The sequence below is a fragment of the Pan troglodytes genome, chromosome 9 (assembly GCF_028858775.2).
Source record: "Pan troglodytes isolate AG18354 chromosome 9, NHGRI_mPanTro3-v2.0_pri, whole genome shotgun sequence".
Taxonomy (NCBI): Eukaryota; Metazoa; Chordata; class Mammalia; order Primates; family Hominidae; genus Pan; species Pan troglodytes.
In genome coordinates this window covers 112,409,786-112,429,513 of record NC_072407.2, presented here as the reverse complement: position 1 = coordinate 112,429,513, position 19,728 = coordinate 112,409,786, and the positions used below count along the sequence as shown (strand labels likewise).

Sequence of the window (19,728 nt, the reverse complement as noted above, 5' to 3'; positions counted from 1 at the left end):
AAAGATTATTTCAGTGCTTATCTCTGTGTGATGATATGAAGTGTTAAATTCTTTTTAAATGTATTTTTAAAATTTGCTATAATGAACAATGAATCTGTATTAATACCTATGTTAACAATATTAGCTAATATTTATTTAGGACTTGCTTGGATTTACTCATTTGATCTTTACAGCAACTTTATGAGGTAGATATTAATATTATCCCTGCTTTACAGATGAAAAGATGAGTTATGAGTAGGTTAGATACCCAACCCAAGGTCACAAAGCTGAAAAAGGGATACAGCTGGGAAAGAAGCCCAGGCAGGACATTCTTCCATTCCAACCAATGACTTTCAGAAAAAACTTTATTTAACTGTGACTCACAGTACGAATTTCATTTTACATCATGACCCAGTACATATATACTTGTAAAATAGCTAAATAAACATTTCCTAAGATAATACCCTTGCAAAAGATGATATATTTTTATATGTTCTTTTTGATTTCTTTAAAATGCTAGTTGGGAGTGACTAAATTGATTTCATGACCTTGTAATAGTTGTCACCTGCGGTTTAAAAAAACTGTACTGTAATATATAGTCACAAGTGATGAAGAAAAAAATACTTTTAAAAACTTAAAAGAATACTTTCAAGTATTAAGATCATAATACTTATGTTTTAATTTAGAAGAAATTAATATAAAGCAAGCCACACAAATTATTTACGCAAAAAGCATTTCACACTATTTTGAGAATATGTAACTTCATGTAAAATAGCAGTTGGAAGCCATTTAAATAAATGTTTAAAATTTTCATCTTCACAATTTTTATCAAATAGGACATTTAAAGAGCTTTTGCTAACCTATAAAAATAAACAATACCTCATCAGAAAAATAAGCAAATAATACTGCCCAAAGCAATTTACAGATTCAACACTATTCCTATCAAACTACCAACATCATTTTTCACAGAATTATAAAAAAAACTATTCTAAAATTCATATAGAATTGATGCAGGGTAGACAGGCCCCAAAATTGGGGCTTAGCCCAGGAAGGTTCTTAGCTTTGCCCAGGAAACGATTCAGGGCGGGTCAGTCGTGTTAAATAGCAACTTTCATTGAAGCAGCAGCATACAGCAGCAGCAGAAGTAGGACTCCTTGTGGAGCACGGCTATCCCATAGGCAGTGTGCCCAGAGTAGCAGCTCAGAGGTTGTTCTGCAAATATATATATATATACATATATATATATATACACACACACATATATATATATATATACACACACACACATATATTTTCTTTTTTTTTTTTTTGAGACAGTCTTGCTCAGTCACCCAGGGTGGAGTACAGAGGCACAATCTCAGCTCACTGCAACCTCCGCCTCCCAGATTCAAGTGATTCTGGTGCCTCAGCCTCCCAAGTAGCTGGGACTACAGGTGTATGCCACCACACCTGGCTAATTTTTGTATTTTTAGTAGAGATGGGGTTTCACCATGTTGGCCAGGCTAGTCTCAAACTCCTGACCTCAAGTGATCTGCCTGCCTTGGCCTCCCAAAGTGCCAGGATTACAGGCATGAGCCAACGCGCCTGGACAGCACTTACTCTTTTTAAGAGACTCCGTATTCAATAATGGTGCTGGGATGCCTGGCTAGCCATAGGCAGAAGTCTGAACTTGGACTCCCTACCTTTCACCATATACAAAAATTAACCCAAAATGGATCAAAGATTTAAATGTAAGACCTCAAACTATAAAAAAGACAATCAAGGAAATACTCTTCTAGACACTGGATTGGCAAAGGATTTTTGGCTAAGTCTCCAAAAGCAATTGCAACAAAAGCAAAAATTGGTAAGTGGGATCTAATTAAACAAAGAGCTTCTAGACAGCAAAAAAAACTATCAACAAAGTAAACAGACAACCTACAGAGTGGGAGAAAATATTCACCAACTATGCATCTAACAAAGGTCTAATATCCAGAATCTATAGGGAACTTAAATCAACAAGCAAAAAACAACCTCATTAAAAAAATAGGCAAAGGACATGAACAGACACTTCTCAAAAAAAGCCATACAAGCAGCCAACAAACATGAAAAAAATGCTCCACATCACTAATCATCAGAGAAACGCAAATCAAAACCACAATGAGATACCATCTCACACCAATCAGAAAGGGCATTAGCTGTTGGCCAGGCATAGTGGCTCACACCTGTAATTCTAGCACTTTGGGAGGCCAAGGCAGGCGGATCACTTGAGGTCAGGAGTTCGAAACCAGCCTGCCCAACATGGTGAAACCCCGTCTCTGCCAAAAATATTTTAAAAATTAGGTGGGCGTGGTGGTAGACACCTGTAATCCCAGCTACTCAGGAGGCTGAGGCAGGAGAATCACTTGAACCAGGGAGGCAGAGGTTGCAATGAGCCAAGATCGTGCCATTGCATTCCAGCCTGGGCAAAAAGAGCGAAACTACGTCTCAAAAAAAAAAAAGGATATTATTAAGTCAAAAAACAACAGATGGCATGTTAAATGATGTGGTGGGGAGGGAAGATAATCTAAATCCAATCATCTTTTTTTATACAAAAGATGCTAGTGCTGAAAGCTTCAAAGCTTCACATAATTTAAAACTTAAGTTGAGATAATTTTCCTACAGAAAAAAAAAAAAGGTAGCAGGGCAGGGCAGGGGTAAAGATGAATTTTCAGCACCCATAAACATCAGCCATTGCAGACTGAGGTACACTGCCACAGTTTTGTGCCTTCAACTACGTAACCAATTGTATTAGTCCATTTTCACGCTGCTGATAAAGACATACCTGAAACTGGGTAATTTATACAGGAAAAAGGGTTTAATGAACTTACAGTTCCACAATGGCTGGGGAAGCCTACAATCCTGGTGGAAGGCAAGGAGGAACAAGTCACATCTTACATGGATGGCAGCAGGCAGAGAGCTTGTGCAGGGAACACCCCCTCCCCTTATAAAACTGTCAGATATTGTGAGTCTTATTCACTGTCAGGAGAACAGCATGGGAAAGACCTGCCCCCAAGATTCAATTACCTACCACTGGGTCCCTCCCACAACCCGTGGGAATTCAAGATGAGGTCTGGATAGGAGGGGACATGGCTAGACCATATCATTCTGCCCCTGGTCCCTCCCAAATCTCATGTCCTCACATTTCAAAACCAATCATGCCTTTCCAACAGTCTTAACTTTTCAGCATTAATTCAAAAGTCCACAGTCCAAAGTCTCATCCAAGACAAGGCAAGTCCCTTCTGCCTATGAGCCTGTAAAATCAAAAGCAAGTTAGTTACTTCCTAGATACAATGGGGGTACAGGCATTGGGTAAATATAGCCATTCCAAATGGGAGAAATCGGCCAAAACAAAGGAGCTACAGACCCCATGCAAGTCCAAAATCCAGCTGGGCAGTCAAATCTTAAAGCTCCAAAATGATCTCCTTTGACCACATGTCTCATATCCAGGTCACACTGATGCAAGAGCTGGGTTCCCATGGTCTTGGGCAGCTCCACCCCTGCGGCTTTGCAGGATACAGCCTCCCTCCTGGCTGCTTTCATGGGCTGGCATTGAGTGTCTGTGGCTTTTCCAGGCATACCATGCAAGCTGTCACTGGATCTACCATTCTGAGGTTTGGAGGGCAGTGGCCCTCTTCTCACAGCTCCACTAGGCGGTGCCCCAACAGGGACTCTGTGTGGGGGCTCCAACCCCACATTTCCCTTCTGCACTGCCCTAGCAGAAGTTCTCCATGAGAGCCCTGCCCTGCAAAAAACTACTGCCTGGAACATCTAGGCATTTCCATACATCCTCTGAAATCTAGGCGGAGGTTCCCAAGCCCCAATTCTTGACTTCTGTATACTAGCAGGCTCAATACCACATGGAAGCTGCCAAGGCTTGAGGTTTGCACACTCTGAAGCCACGTACCTAGCTCTACATTGGCCCCTTTCAGCCACAGCTGGGACAGCTGGGACACAGGGCACCAAGTCCCTAGGCTGTACACAGCAAGGGGGCCCTGGGCCCAGCCCACAAAACCACTTTTTCCTCCTAGGCTTCCAGGCCTGTGATGGGAGGGGCTGCCATGAAGATCTCTGACATGCCCTGGAGACATTTTCCCCAGTATCTCAGGGATTAACTTTCAGCTCCTCATTCCTTATCCAAATTTCTGCAGCCAGCTTGAACTTCTCCCCAGAAAATGGGGTTTTCTTTTCTATCGCGTTGTCAGGCTGCAAATTTTCCAAAGTTTTTTATGCTGTTTCCTTTTAAAACTGAATGCCTTTAACAGCACCCAAGTTACCTCTTGAATGATTTGCTGCTTAGAAATTTCTTCTGCCAGATACCCTAAGTATCATCTCTTAAGTTCAAAGTTCCACAAATCTCTAGGGCAGGGGCAAAATGCGCTAGTCTCTTTGCTAAAACATAGCAAGAGTCACCTTTATTCCAATTCCCAACAAGTTCCTCATCTCCATCTGAGACCACCTCAGCCTGAATTTCATTGTCCATATCATTATCAGCATTTTGGCCAAAGCCATTCCACAAGTCTCTAGGGAGTTCCAAACTTTCCCATATTTTCCTATCTTCTCCTGAGCCCTCCAAACTGTTCCAATGTCTGCCTGTTACCTGGTTCCAAAGTTGCTTCCACATTTGAAGTATCTTTTCAGCAGCACCCTACTCCTCATACCAATTTGCTTTATTAGTCCATTTTCACACTGCTGACAAAGACATATCCGAAACTGGGTAATTTATACAGGAAAAAGTGTTTAATGGACTTACAGTTCCATGTGGCTGAGGAAGCCTCACAATACTGGCAGAAGGCAAGGAGAAGCAAGTCATACCTTACATGGATGGCAGCAGGCATGCAGAGAGCTTGTGCAGGGAAACTCCCTCTTATAAAATTGTCAGATCTTGTGAGACTTATTCACTATCACAAGAACAGCATAAGAAAGACCTGCCCCCAGGATTCAATTACCTCCCACTGGGTCCCTCCTATAACAGGTGGGAATTCAAGATGAGATTTGGGTGTGGACACAGCCAGACCACCAGTATTGTTTTCCATTACCCTTCACCAAGTGATTTTTTTGTGAGCTTAAAAATATTCCTACTGTAATGTCTTTTTAAAATCCTATTTTCTAAGTACTTTTGTCTTTACAGTATCTACACCTAAATTAACAGCACCAAACGTCAGGCTGATTGTTTAGCCTTTTTTTGTGTTAGATCATGTTTAGCATCCATTCCAATGTTATTGATTTGGGACATATTTCAGTACCACACCATCACTAAATGAAAGTTTAGTTAACACTGTTATGAGATATTAAGATTTAAATTTTTTCAACAGCACAACAGCCACAACTTCCAATGCACACAAACAATAGCATGGTTTACCCACTTCTGTCAAAGATCAGAAAATATTTCTACCAGCTAAAGTGGCTCCACCATATGGCAGAAATCAAAAAATTCTTTGAAATAAATAAAAGCAGAGACACAGATACCAAAACCTCTGGGATGCAGCAAAAGTAGTGTTAAGATGAAGTTTAGAGCACTGAACGCCTATATTGAGGAGTTAGAAAGATCTCAAATTAACAATCTAAAATTAACCTAGAAGAACTTGAAAAACAAAAAACCCAAAGCTAGCAGAAGAAATAACAAACTCAAAGCAGAACTGAACAAAATCGAGACCCAAAAATCTATACAAAGGATCAACAAAACCAAAAGTTGCTTTTCTGAAAGAATAAACAAAATGGATAGACCACTAGCTAGATTAACAAAGAAAAAAAGAGATGATCCAAATAAGCATAATTAGAACTGACAAAGATGGCATTACAACCAATCCCATAAAGATACAAAGATCCTAGAGACTATTATCAGCACCCTATGTACACAACCTAGAAAACCTAGACACACAGACCAAAGGAACAGAATAGAGACCCGAAAAATAAAGCCATACATCTAGAAAATCTGATCTTTGACAAAGTCAACAAAAATAAGCAATGAGGAAAGAACTCCCTATTCAGTAAACAGTGCTGGGATTGCTGGCTATTATATGCAGAAGAATGAAACTAGACCCCTACCTATCACTGTATACAAAATTTAACTCAAAATAGATTAAAGACTTAAATGTAAGATCTAAAGCTACAAAAGTCCTAGAAGAAAACCTCAGAAATGCTCTCCTGGAAATTGGCCTCGGCAAAGAATTTTTATGACTAAGTCCTCAAAATCAATTGCAACAAAAACAAAAATTGACAAATGGGACCTGATTAAAGAGCTTCGACACATTAAAGAAACTATCAACAAAGTAAACACCCTAGAAAATGAGAAAAAATATTCACAAACTATGCATCCAACAAAGGTCTAATATCCAGAATCTATAGGGAACTTAAACAGATCAACAAGCAAAAAACAAATAACCTCATTAAAAAGTGGGCAGAGGGCTGGGTGTGGTGGCTCACACCTGTAATCCCAGCACTTTGGGAGGCCAAGTCGGGCGGATCATGAGGTCAGGAGTTCGAGACCAGCCTGGCCAACATGGGAAACCCCATCTCTACTAAAAATACAAAAAAATTAGCCGGGCATGGTAGCATGCACCTGTAATCCCAGGTACTCGGGAAGCTGAGGTAGGAGAATTGCTTTTAACCCAGGAGGTGAAGGGTGCAGTGAGCCAAGATAGTAGCACTGCACTCCAACCTGGACAACAGAGTGAGACTCCGTCTCGGGGTTGGGGGGGAAGTGGGCAGAGCAGGCATGGTGGCTGACACCCGTAATCCCAGCACTTGGGAGGCCAAGGTGGGCAGATCATTTGAGATCAGGAGTTCCAGACCAGCCTGGCCAACATGGTGAAACCCTATCTCTACTAAAAATACAAAAATTAGCTGGGCGTGGTAGTGAGTGCCTGTAATCCCAGCTACTCAAGAGGCTGAGGCAGGAGAATCACTTGAACCCAGGAGGTGGAGGTTTCAGCGAGCCGAGATCACATCATTGCACTCTAGCCTGGGCAACAGAACAAGACTCCGTCTCAAAAAACAAACAAAAAAACAAAGTAAACACCCTACAGAATGAGAGAAAATATTCACAAACTATGAATCCAACAAAGGTCTAATATCCAGAATCAATAGGGAACTTAAACAGAACAACGAGCAAAAAACAAATAACTTCATTAAAAAGCGGGCAGAAGTCAGGCATGGTGGCTCACACCTGTAATCCCAGCACTTTGGGAGGCCGAAGTAGGCGGATCACTTGAGGTCAGGAATTCAAGACCAGCCTGGTCAATGCAGCAAAACTAAAAATATAAAATTTTAAAATAATTATAAAATTATAAAAATATAAAACTACTAAAAATATAAAAATTTGCTGGCCGTGGTGGCACACCTTTATAATTCCAGCTACTCAGGAGACTGAGGCAGGAGAATCGCTTGAACTTGGGAGGCGAAGGTTGCAGTGAGCCCAGACTGCGCCACTGCACTCCAGCCTGGGTGACAGTGAGACTTTGTCTCAAAAATAAATAAATAAATATTTAAAAAAGAAGACATACAAGTGGTCAACAAACATGAAACATGAAAAAATACTCCACTCTGCAAATCAAAACCACAATGAGATACCATTTTGCACCAGTCATAAAGAATATCATTAAAAAGTCAAAAAATTACAGATGTTGGCAAGGCTGCAGAGAAAAGGAAACACTTAAGACAGTGCTGGTGGGAATGTAAATTAGTTAAGCTGCTGTGGAAAGCAGTTAGGAGATTTCTCAAAGAACTAAAAATGGAACTACCATTCAACCAAGCAATCCCAGTACTGGGTACATACCCAAGAGAAAACAAATAATTCTACCAAAAGACACATGCTCTCGTATGTTTACCTCAGCACTATTCATAATAGCAAAGATATGGAATCAGTCTGGGTGCCTGTCAATGGTGGATTGGATAAAGAAAATGTAATACACATATACCACGGAATACGCGGCCATAAAAAGAATAAAACTATGTCCTTTCCAGCAACATGGATACAGCTCAAGGCCATTATCCCGAGTAAATTAACACAGAACCAGAAAAGCAAAGTGTTCTCACTTATAAGTACAAGCTAAATACTGGGTCCCATGGACATAAAGTTGGGAACAGTAGATACTGGGCACTACCAGAGGGGGAAGGGAGAGGGGCAAGGAGGAAAACTACCTATTGGTTTCTAAGCCTACTGCCTAGGTGACAGAATCACTCACACTCCAGACTTCAGCATCACATGATACATCCATTTAACAAACCTGCACATGTACTCCCTGAATCTAAATAAAAGTTGGAAAATAAAAAGACATGAACAGACACCTCTCAAAAGAAGACACAGACATAAAAGCGGCCAACAAACATATGGAAAAATGTTCAACATCACTAATCACCAGAGAAATACAAATCAAAACCACAATGAGATATACCATCTTGACTTCAAGACAGGTTTGAGTCTTAGCCCTCTCACTTGCTGCATGTGTAACCAGGGAAACTTAATTTCCATGAGACTCAAGTTTCTTCAACTATCAAATGGAGAGTTAAAAAAAAAATCTACTTCATTTAACATATGCTAGAATAGTATACACTCAAATTCTAGTTGTTATAATTATTTTAAAACTAGCAAAAAAACCTTAGATTTAGTATTCAAGGCTGGGCACGGTGGCTCACGCCTGTAATGCCAGCACTTTGGGAGGCCAAGGCAGGAAGATCTCTTGAGCCCAGGAGTTCAAGACCAGGCTGGGCAATGTGGCAAAACACTGTCTCTACAAAAAATACAAAATTCAGCCAGGTGTGATGGTGCACCTGCAGTCCCAGCTACTCAGGAGGCAGAGTCGGGAGGATCACTTGAGTCCAGGAGGTCGAGGCTGCAGTGAACTGTGATTGCACGACTGCACTCCAGCCTGGGTGACAGAGCAAGATTCTGTCTCAAAAAATTTTTAAAAAGATATTCAGCAAATATTATTGAGTGCCAACTCTGGACAAAGCCTACTCCATGAGGTGACTCAGGTAACCTCATGGAGTACAGTCTTTCAAAAACTAATAATCTAATAAAAAAGACAGCCATTCTCTCTAAAAAGGAAAACTGTTATAAGCATTAACAAAGAGAGGTAGATTTAATATATCATGGGAAAACAGAAGAAAGATAAATTAATTCTGATCTAGAAATGGTTCTTTAAAGGGTAATGTGAACAGTGCCTTGAAAGAAGCAGAGTCAGATACGCTCCTTGAACCTTATTCCAGACCAGTGGTTCTCAAACTTGAACATGCATCAAAATCACACAGACAGCTGTTACAACACGCAATGCTGGACCTACCCCAGACTTTGTGACTCAGTAAGTCTGGGGCGGGGGCGGGGGCGGTGGGTGGGGGAGGAGTGTCTGAGAATCTGCATTTCCCAGGTGACACTAATGCTAATGGTCAAGGAAACCCTCTGAGAACTGCTAAACACACATTGCTTGAACAAACCTGACAGGTGATATACAGGGTACGCCTGAGGAAGTGTAAAAGGGCAGTTGCAGGAACACAGGCTTTGCACGTGTAGTTAAGGCATATGGTCAGAAGTCTAAAAATGAAAACTTTCTAAATAAATCACTTTCTAGGATAAGTTACCTTTCCTAGGAAGGTGAGCTGACATTCAAGATATTTAAGTACCCCTCTGTGCTATGACATTTATTCTCTCTAACCTGGTATCTTTTAACTCTACTCCCTACCGTCGGCTTTGTATCACACATATAAACAGTAAGGTAATGAGGCCACAGCAGATTTCTGGCCATGACTTATTTAAATGTACAAAGAACAGAACAACGGTGTCACTCTATTATTCTTTATAAACAAGAATATAACACTAACACATCCTGAATGTTAATATTTTACATAGCATGCTATAGGTTAAACTTCTTCAAAAAAAAACCACAAAATAAAAATTTGAAACCTAACAGTTTCACTTATGCATTTTAAGAAATGTTTCATACTCACCAAAGCCATCAATATCTAGATTATTTTCAACCACAACATCTAGCAGAGAATCACCAACTTTTCCTTTGGTTGTTAATGTTTCACCATCACGGTTTATAAAGTGGACTGTTATTTTATCTTCTGAGCTGGAAAAGAAAACAGTCCTTTAGTATTTTTAGTAATTTCAAAACATAATTTAAAAGAATTGGTTTAAAAGCCTATAAGGCCTCCAGAGTAGATGGGAATACAGGTGCCCAGCACCACGCCTGGCTAATTTTTTTTATTTTTATTTTTTGTAGTGACGGGGTGCCACCATGTTGCTCAAGCTGGTCTCAAATTCCTGGCCTCAAGCCATCTTCTCAACTTGGCCTCCTAAAACTCTGAGATTACAGGCCTGAGCCACCATGCCTAGCCGAAAGTATTTTCTTTTCTTTCCAAAGCTTATTTGGAAATCAAAGGCATATATATCTACCCACCTACCAGGTAATAAGCTCTACTACCTTACAGGAAATGGCAATGACTACCTGGTCAACGCCACCTGGTGGCCTCAGTATATGTCTCCCTAATAGTCACAGTTATAAAACATTTGGCAATTATTATCACTCATGAACTCTATTTTACTCTCATACAAGCCAGTGCAGTAGCTTGCACCTGTAACCCCAGTACTTCGAGAAGCTGAAGTGGGAAGATTGTTTGACGCCAGAAGTTTGAGACCAGCCTGGGCAACATGGCAAGATCCCATCTTTACAAAAAATAAAATAATTAGCCAGGTGTGGTGATGTGATCTGTAGTCCCAGCTAATTGGGAGGCTGAAACGGGAGGATCCCTTGAGCCCAGGAGGAGGAAGAGGCTGCAATGGGATATGATTGCACCGCTGCACTCCAGCCTGGGCAACACAGCAAGACCCTATCATTTAAAAAAGAAAAGGCCAAGTGTGGTGGCTCATACCTGTACTCCTAGCACTTTGGGAGGCCGAGGCAAGGGACTGCTTGAGCCCAGGAGTTTGAGACCAGCCTGAGCAACACAGAGAGACCCTATTGCTACAAAAAATAAAAATGAGATGGTTGTAGGTGTGTGAAAAATAAAAGGCATGGTGGTATTTGCCCATAGTACCAGCTACTCATGGGGCTGAGGTGGATCACCCGATCCCAGAAGTTCAGGGCTGCAGTGAGCCGTGATTACACCATTGCACTCTAACCTGGGCAACAGCTCAAGGCCCTGTCTCAAAAAAAAAACCAAAAAAACCAAAAAACGTCGTCACACAGCTCTCTGAAAAACATGAATGTGTCCATAAAAGACTAGACCAGGGTTGTAGTGAGCTTCTAAAAAGCAAATCATGGCCGAGCATGGTGACTCACGCCTGTAATCCCAGCACTTTGGGAGGCCAAGGCGGGCGGATCACCTGAGGTCAGAAGTTCAAGACCAGCCTGGCCAACATGGTGAAACCCCATCTCTACTAAAAATACAAAAATTAGGCATGGTGGTACATGCCTGTAATCCCAGCTACTCGGGAGGCTGAGGCAGGAGAATCGCTTGAACCCGGAAGGCAGAGGTTGCAGTGAGCCGAGATCATACCACTGCAATCCAGCCTGGGTGGCAGAGTGAAACTCTGTCTCCAAAAAAAAAAAAAAAAAAAAGCAAATCATTCTGCTCTCAATAGGGCGATTGCTTTTCCAGTGCTACATAGAATACTACTGCTGAGAGATGTTGTTTAATAGTTTTCTGCGTATTTGACATCTCATTTCAGTCCACATTGTATACTTACAAATCAAAGGGACTAGAAAAAGTTTGTTTGAATCTGTAAGATAAATACCTTCTTACATGTTTTTTAAGATAGTATGTTAGCTATCAGCTAGCTGACTTAAATTTCCTTCACTTCTCACAAACATCCCTCCAAAATTTGAGAAGCCATTATACTAAAAACTAGATCCTTATTCCTCCACCATTGGTCATTTTAATTTTTACCTCACACTTGAAAAGATTCTCTTCAACTTAAAATAATGAGTTGTTATTCTTATTACTACCAATAGATGGCAATAGCCCATCAAACAAATCTTTAAGTAAAACTCAGAATTAAATAATTTCAGAGCCATAACTATCTTGAAAGTTATCAAGTCCAGTGATCCCATTTCACAAATGAGGCAACTGAAGCCCCACTGGATAATGCCGTCCCTAATATTATAACACTGGGGAAAAAAACAGGATTCTATTCATTAAAACTCATCAACGGGATTAGTGGGGAAAAGATGACTGAAAGTCTTAGACCCTGCTCTTAGAGACCTCAAAAAGAAACTAGACAAAGCAGCATACAAATCTAACACACTCTCCCTCTAGTTCTCGATTCCTGCTACCCTACATCATGCGGTCAAAGAGCTGTCGAGAGATCTGCATTATATAAATCGCCACCATGTTGGTAGAAATTATGTGTAAATTGTATCTCTAGTATATCTAAGGAGTGTCTTTGAAAAACAAATATGCCCAAGAACCTAAAACTTCAACACATTTGGGATAAATTGTCACATCTCTTTCAATATTTAATACAAAACTCTCTTAACACTGTGAACCTAAGAGGCTGCTGCTGCTGCTACCAAGTGGCATCTACTGAGCCCTCACTACGTGCTAGGCACAAGACTACCTGTATCGCTGTATTAACTCATTGATTCTTCAATTAACCATAGGAGGTCTACACTGTTATTATATCCAACTTGCAAATGGAGAAACTGGGTTCCTAAGGACTGACCAAGTTAGGCACGTCAGACAATCAGTGCCAAAGCCAAGTTTCAAGTCCCGGCAGATTACTTCAACGCAGGGGCTTTCAACACTTGAGCAACTAGCAAAGGGCCTACAGGGCAGCAGAGGGTATGGGCTGGGTGTATTCTACCTGGACACCCCCTGACAAAGACCTGGGACCTGGGTGTCCTCTCAAAGCAGGGCAAGGCCCTGAAAAAAACAGCTGGCAGGTGTGTCAGGCCAGGACAGCAGGAGGGGAGCCTGTCGCGAAGGTCACTGCCAGTTTCGGGCAGAGCAAAGGTCAGATCCCAGACAAATCACACGGAGAACAAGCAGCAGCAAAGTCCCGGCTTTCCTCAGGGCACGGGAGGCGCTGGGAAAGGGAGCTGGGCGTCCAGGGTCCCCGATTCCCGCCGGGAGTGGGTGATGCGGAAAGGAACTCTGCGGTGCGACGGAAGGGAGGCAGCGACGCCACCGAGCAGCGAGACGGAGCCGCGAGAGCACCCCAGAAGAGGGGGGCGAGAGGCAGGCCTCCGGGGTGTGGGCCCGGCGCGCAGAAGGCACTGGAACCTGAGACTCGGCCCAGAGAGCCAGGCGCCACCCACCGGGGACCCCGGCCCGCGCCGGCGATCGTGCCCGCACGGCGCCCTACCTGCTCCGGGCCCGCGCCGACACGCTCAGCGACCGGCTCGCCTCCGCGCTCCCGCCCGGTCCCCGGTTCCTCAGCAGGCCGCTGGATCCAGCGCGGGACCCAGCGTGGTGCAGCCACCGGCCGCCCGGGCCGCCGAGGACAGCAGAAGCGGCGCGCAGCAGCCGGGCGCCCCCAGCGGCAGCCATCGCCCGCGGTCGGGAACTGCCGGAAGCGACGCAGGCCGCGCTTTGAGGCCGCGAGAGACTCCAAAGAGGCGGGGGCGGCAGCTGCGGCGCAGACGCCCGAGGGCCGCGGCGAGGGGCGCGGGGCTGGAGTGGCGGAAAGACCCTGCTGGGAGAACCGCGCCGAGGTTCCGCGTGCCTTCCGGGTGACCTATAAAGACATTGGCAAGCAGAGCGCGGCCCCGCCCCGCCTCTCACGCCCACGCCGCCCGGTCCCATGGGGCGGGGCCAGCGCAGGGGGCCTTTACCAACCCTCCAGGTTCCGTCGTAAACTGGATGCTTTTTTAGCGGCTGAAGTTGCCATGCAGAAACAAAATATTTTGAAAGATAGCTGGACGTGTAGCGGAAATCGGTTAGCTAGACCACTGTGTTCTGTTCCTCATACCCCTATCCCCCAGCCGTTAAAAAAAAAAACTGGGAAATTGTGTCATCTTGGAGTCAAGTTAGAGCAAAAGTGAATTCTGCGCACTGTAAAACAAAAACAGTGGGAAATTTTGGAAAATCTCAGAATGCTATTATACAAAGAAATAATTATGACTATAAAATTGTAAATGAAATTAATGAATAGGCTTGGGGCTGCTGCAGAGGACAGGTAGCCATCCTAGACCTTGACTGGCAAGTAAATGCTGGCTGAGTACATGAAACCCACGAGACTGAACCGGAAACTTTGTGATGAGCTGAGATCTCTAAAAGACTTTCACAAAAACCAGAAAAGATGAACTTTAAAATATACCTTATCATGGTTCATATGTTGTGGGAAATGCATGGGCTTTAAGGTCAGAAATAGCAATGTTCAGATCCAAGGTCTACTGCTTTAGAGATCTGAGACCTTGGAAAAATTATTCTCATGGAGGATCAGAGTTTCCATAACTCTCAAACACAGATAAGATGTTCCAGCCTTCAGGGCCATTCTGATGTTAATCTAATACGCAATGCACACCGTGCGTCACAAACCAGGAAGGCTACCGCTTCCTGGGCCTTCCTCCATCAGGGTACTCATAAAGAGGCTAAAGGCCAAAGTCAAGGGGATATTGCAGATATGCTAAACACAATCAGATACTTTTTTTTTCTTTTTCTGACATGGGGTCTCTCTGTTCTGCCCAGGCTGTAGTGCAGTGGCGCAATCTCAGCTCACTGCAACCTCCGCCTCCCAGGTTCAAGTGATTCACCTGCCTCAGCCTCCCGAGTGGCTAGGACTACAGGCGTGTGCCACCACACGCCGCTAATTTTTGAAGATTCAGAACAAGAAAGTGTAAGCATGAGTAAAGTATCTGCGGACAATGTATGGTGCTTTCTGGAACCCAATGGCAGAGACAAGGCAGTGGCTCCTAATTGCCTCAAATCGTTGGATGAAGAGAAAGTCTTTCAAGCTGCGAAGGGCACAGCAAACCCTGACAAGTAATCTTGAAGAGGAGGTTGTAAAAGAACAGCTAACTTTTTTTTTTTAGTAAGACCAAACTTCCAAGGTCGGATGAATTAGTTGTAGGAAGAGAATTGAAAAGAAAAAAAATCGTAGATGTTCTGTCTTCTCTCAGCCCTCCTGTAGCAAATACAGTTTCAACTCCCTTAAGGCACTTGATAGCTTTCTGCTTTGTAGGGTAGTTATTCGTACACATAGAGTAGTTATTTATATAGTTCATCTTAGTGACTCCGACAGCACCAGCTACAGGGTCTTGAACATATCAAGGGTCTAATAAATATTGGTGAATAAATTGATGTTATGAAATTTCCATTAATAATCATCAGAATTCATTAAGCATGTATATGAAGATTAAAGATAGAAAAAATGTTCTCCAGGTTTTCTAAGGTGGATGAGAAGTATTGCCAAAAATTGCAAATATCAGTAGTCAGCAGAATTCCAGAATGGATTTGTAAACATGATCATGAATACAGATAAAGCAACATGGAATTACTGAGGACGTGCTTTTGCTTATCTGTTTGCTTATGTATTTCTTTGTCTATAAAACTCCCACCCCTCCATCTGTTTTTTTTTTCTTTTTTTCCTTAGAGATGGGGTTTTGCCATGTTGCCCAGGCTAGTCTGGAACTCCTGAGCTCAAGCAATCTGCCCACCTCAGCCTTCCAAAGTGCCGGGACTACAGGCATGAGCCACCATGCCCAGCCCATCTTTTACTCCTTTCAAAATCCATTCATTGTTTGAAGACTTTTGTCTTATTCTGTTTATCATGCTATAACAGAATAACACACAGACTGGGTAATGTGTAAAGAACAGAAATTTATTTTCTCACAGTTCTGGATACTGGGTCGCCCAGGTGCCAACTGGTTCAGTGTCTGATAGAGAGGCCCAGTCTCTGTTTCCAAGATGGTGTCCTGTTGCTGTGTCCTCACATGCTGCAAGAAGGGCAAACATGCCAATTTCCTCCAACCCTTTTATAAAGGTGTCAATCGAGAAAAGTGATGAGACAATTCTCAGTCATTTTAGGAGATTGATTTGCCAAAGTTAAGGATGCACGCCCAGGAGACCGTTCTATGCCTTTCTCTGAAGATGATTTTGAAGGCTCCAAATTTAAAGGGGAAAAGGTGGGATATTGAGAAGTACATAATTTTCATGTATGGCGGGATAAGGAAAAATAGTCATTCATACCCTTGTCTAGCTCAGTGCATCTGCTTTTTTTTATATATAAGATGACAGAGACAAATGGAGCAGAGGAAAAATGCAGGAAATCTACATTTTTACGTAAGATAGCATAGGCAAAATGGGGCAGGGGAACAATGAGATATTCATTTGTGTTTGGTGGGCAGCAGGGTGACTGCATCTGTAAAGATAAGCTATCCATTTACATTGCCATGGTGAAATTTTAACAGAAATACCTTAAAAGATCTTGCAGCTCACTAGGAATTTCTTTGTGGGCAAAATATGGAGGAGACATGTAGCTTTTCATCTTGTAGCCATCTTATTTAGAAACCAAAAGGGGGAAGCAGGTTTGCATGACCCAGTTCCTAGCTTAACTTTTCCCTTTGGCTTAATGAGTTTGGAGTCTCAAGATTTAATTTCCTTTCACATTTTCCCTTCTTTTTCTTTAAAATCTTTTGGAGAAAGCATTTTAGAAGGAATACAGCTTTCTGGCCTAGGGTTGCTTTTTCTTCCTTTTCTTTTTAGCTGGTTTCTCCTCACTAGGTTGGTTAACTCCTAGAAGTTCAGGTCCCACGTTGCTATGAAGGCTCATTCCTAAGACATTATGTCCCATGAAGATAAAAAAAAATGGGAAAAAAGAAGGAAAAGAAAAAAAAATACACACACACACACACACACATATATGTATATATATATGGACCTAGGCCAGATGTATAGCAACAAATAGGAAGCAAACCTGGAAGGTGGGTCAGGTTATATTACTGCCTCCTCAATTAGAGCAATTCCCTGGGCAATCATTACCCTAGCCCTTTCAGTTGTGTGTGGACTTATTTGCAAGCACATACCGTAACAACACTGTAAGCAGAAACAGGACAGAACAGAAATTATTATTATTATTATTATTATTCCTATTATAAGCAACAGCTTCTGCCACCAACTTCCCCAGGTTGCAAACCGATCACTCAACCAATTGATTAGTGAGGGTTTTGGATCTGACAGGTTGGTTATCCGGGGTTTCATATCAGTCATAAGTCAGGTTATGTTCTTCGATTCATGTGGAATATACACACAGCATTCAGCTTTTAGGATGGTGCAGGCCCCCCGCTGTGCTGCTGTGAGTATATCTGAGGCCATATGGTTTTGCAACACAGCTTTCCTCAAAAGCATGACCTCATTGTTTAGCAATGGGATACTCATCTGGCTATCATTTAGGGCCTTTTTGGTGTAATTCATTAAGGCCTCTATAGGCCATATAACGTCTTCAATACTTAGCTTCAATCTTCAAGTGATCATGCCCCTGGAATACTGAACATGTCCAGTGAGATCGTAAATGAAAAAGGCTTGCTGGTTTTGGCAGGGTCTGAATTATTCACCCCTGTGCTCAAGCGTAACCTACGGAACATTTTCCTAATCACCCTGGAGGTGACCATAGCCATAAGTTAGTACCACACAGCCAATATGTCCCATTTGGAGCTAGCCAATAAATACCTAGTTGCTACAACCAATCGGTGGCATGCCAGGCAGTGTCTTGTAATATGATAATGTGGTCACAGCATTCTCCCAGTATCCACCCCATATTTCTCATACTTTCTGGCCATAAATCCTTGGTGTGGTTTCTTTGCTCCCAGCATTTTGGCTGAGTTGGCCAAATGAAGGGGTGGGCCAGAGAAATTCATCCCAAATTTGCATTATTCTATTTTGAAATGGGCTGTTGTTTGGGGCATAATCACCACCTTTTTTTTTTTTAGTTGTGGGGGATGCTAAAGTGAGAGCTAATGAGCTGGTCCTTTCCATTGAAAAACTTTTCCCATCTTCCTTGTTCTCTTATGCCAGCAATAAGAATACCAGACCATTTCTGTGATATAATAAATTTTTGGTCCTAACCTTGGAAGGAGGATACCCACCATGGCAGGCCAGAGCCACTGGAAAGAGGCATGAGTCTGTATATCCAGCAGGTGTCCTTTTGTAATCTGTCTGCATAATCCTGAGCCTATTGTAGAAACAGGTTTGTTTCACTGGAGTCAGTGGGTGAAAATGGCAAGAAGGTGTAGGGATATAGGGTCAATAATAGCAAGGTTGTAAAATTCATTTAGCTACTAAAAGGATGTTAAATCAGACAAGGCAAGTGTCCTGTTCTTTGTAAGACAGCAGTTGCCAGTAGCTCTGGGACAATAATTGTAATGGTTATCATACAATAAACATAGGCATTCTTTTGTTTACAGGCCTGGTCCTGTGTCTTGGGGTTAAACAGTCCACACAGCTGTCATCTGCTTCTGTGCTGGGTTGAAGGTCAATGTTTAGTGAACTGGAGGTGAAGGTCTTTGATAGGAGTTACAGTCCACTCAGGAGTTTGTGTCTTTTTAAGATGAGAGATGTGAATCCATGAGGCTATACCCTCTAATTTTGTGGCACGTAGATTAGTTAATAGTACCTAGTATGGGCCTTTCCATCGAGGTTGAAGAGAATCCCTTATTAAATGTCTTTTTCAATAGACAAAATCTCCAGGCTGCAGATCTTGACCAGGCACCTTATCTTCACGGAGCACACTGTGAAAGGAATTCTTTACCAAATCTTGGCTTTTTTAAGATGATAAATGAATCCCTCCCAATATTGTGATATATCTCCCTTGAGAAAAGTTGGATTAGTTATTTTCATTCCCATACATATGGGCCTTCCAGTTATAATTTCATAAGGGGACGGTTGATGTTTTCCAAGAAGGGTGGATTGCAGTATAATCAGCACTAGGACGAGTGCTTTGGGCCAGGGGAGGTGAAATGCCTCTGTGAACTTAGCCAATTGTGTTTTAATTATTCCATTGGTCCTCTCCACCAGGCCTGAGGACTGGGGATGGTAGGCACCCTGAAAATGTTGAAATATGGCCAAACTGTACAAATATTTTGAAAAATCTGGCCAGTAAAGTGAGCTCCCCTATCACTGTGAAGTTCACAGGGGACTCCCCATAGTGGAGTCATTTTTTCTAGTAGGATTTTTCCAACTGCCGTGGCTGTTGCTTGCCTGCAGGGAAAAGCTTCAACCCAACAGGAAAACATGCAGACCATTACTAAAACACTGATAACCTTGAGATGATGGCAGCTGGATAAAATCATGCTGCCATACCTCAAAAGGTCTGGCCGGAAGGGGAAAATGACCCTGGGCCCCATGGAGGGGTTTTCCTGGATTATATTTGGGACAAATAGCACATCAAGAGTAAGCTTTTTGTGCCACTGTGAAGGATGGTTTCCAGTAATATTGTTTATACCAGGATATAATTTTATCAGGATTCCAGTGGGTTAGGTTGTGAACATATTCCATAAGGGACACCTGACATCCTATTGGAATAGTGGGTTTATTATTAGGTCCACACTATATTTCAGTTTCGGGAGACAAAAATCCCCCTGCCTGTTTCCAAGTAGATTTCTCTTTTGTAGGAGCTATGTTCTGGGTTTCTTTCAACATGTTTTTAAGTGTTTCAGGTTTTATGGCCATTTCCCAAATTGAGGCTGGTGGATCAAATGCTGCCCTTTTAACTGTGATATCAGCCAATTGGTTACCCCGACTTTCTGTGGTGTCTGACAGTGACCTGGGATTTTTATAACTGCCAACGTTTTGGTT

At 42.5% G+C, this 19,728-nt stretch overlaps 1 protein-coding gene across 1 annotated transcript in view; it reads right to left on the bottom strand.

The window, feature by feature from the left end:
- FDX1 (ferredoxin 1) overlaps positions 1-15,221 on the bottom strand; it is a 32,527-nt gene extending 17,306 nt beyond the window's left edge. The window contains exons 1-2 of the mRNA XM_508877.9: positions 13,301-15,221; positions 9,940-10,064 (exon numbers count right to left, since the gene is read on the bottom strand). Of these exons, the coding sequence (XP_508877.4) occupies positions 9,940-10,064; positions 13,301-13,740 (565 nt within the window). The 5' untranslated portion in view covers positions 13,741-15,221. The remainder of the gene's footprint in view (positions 1-9,939; positions 10,065-13,300) is intronic.
- Positions 15,222-19,728: the final 4,507 nt, after the last annotated feature.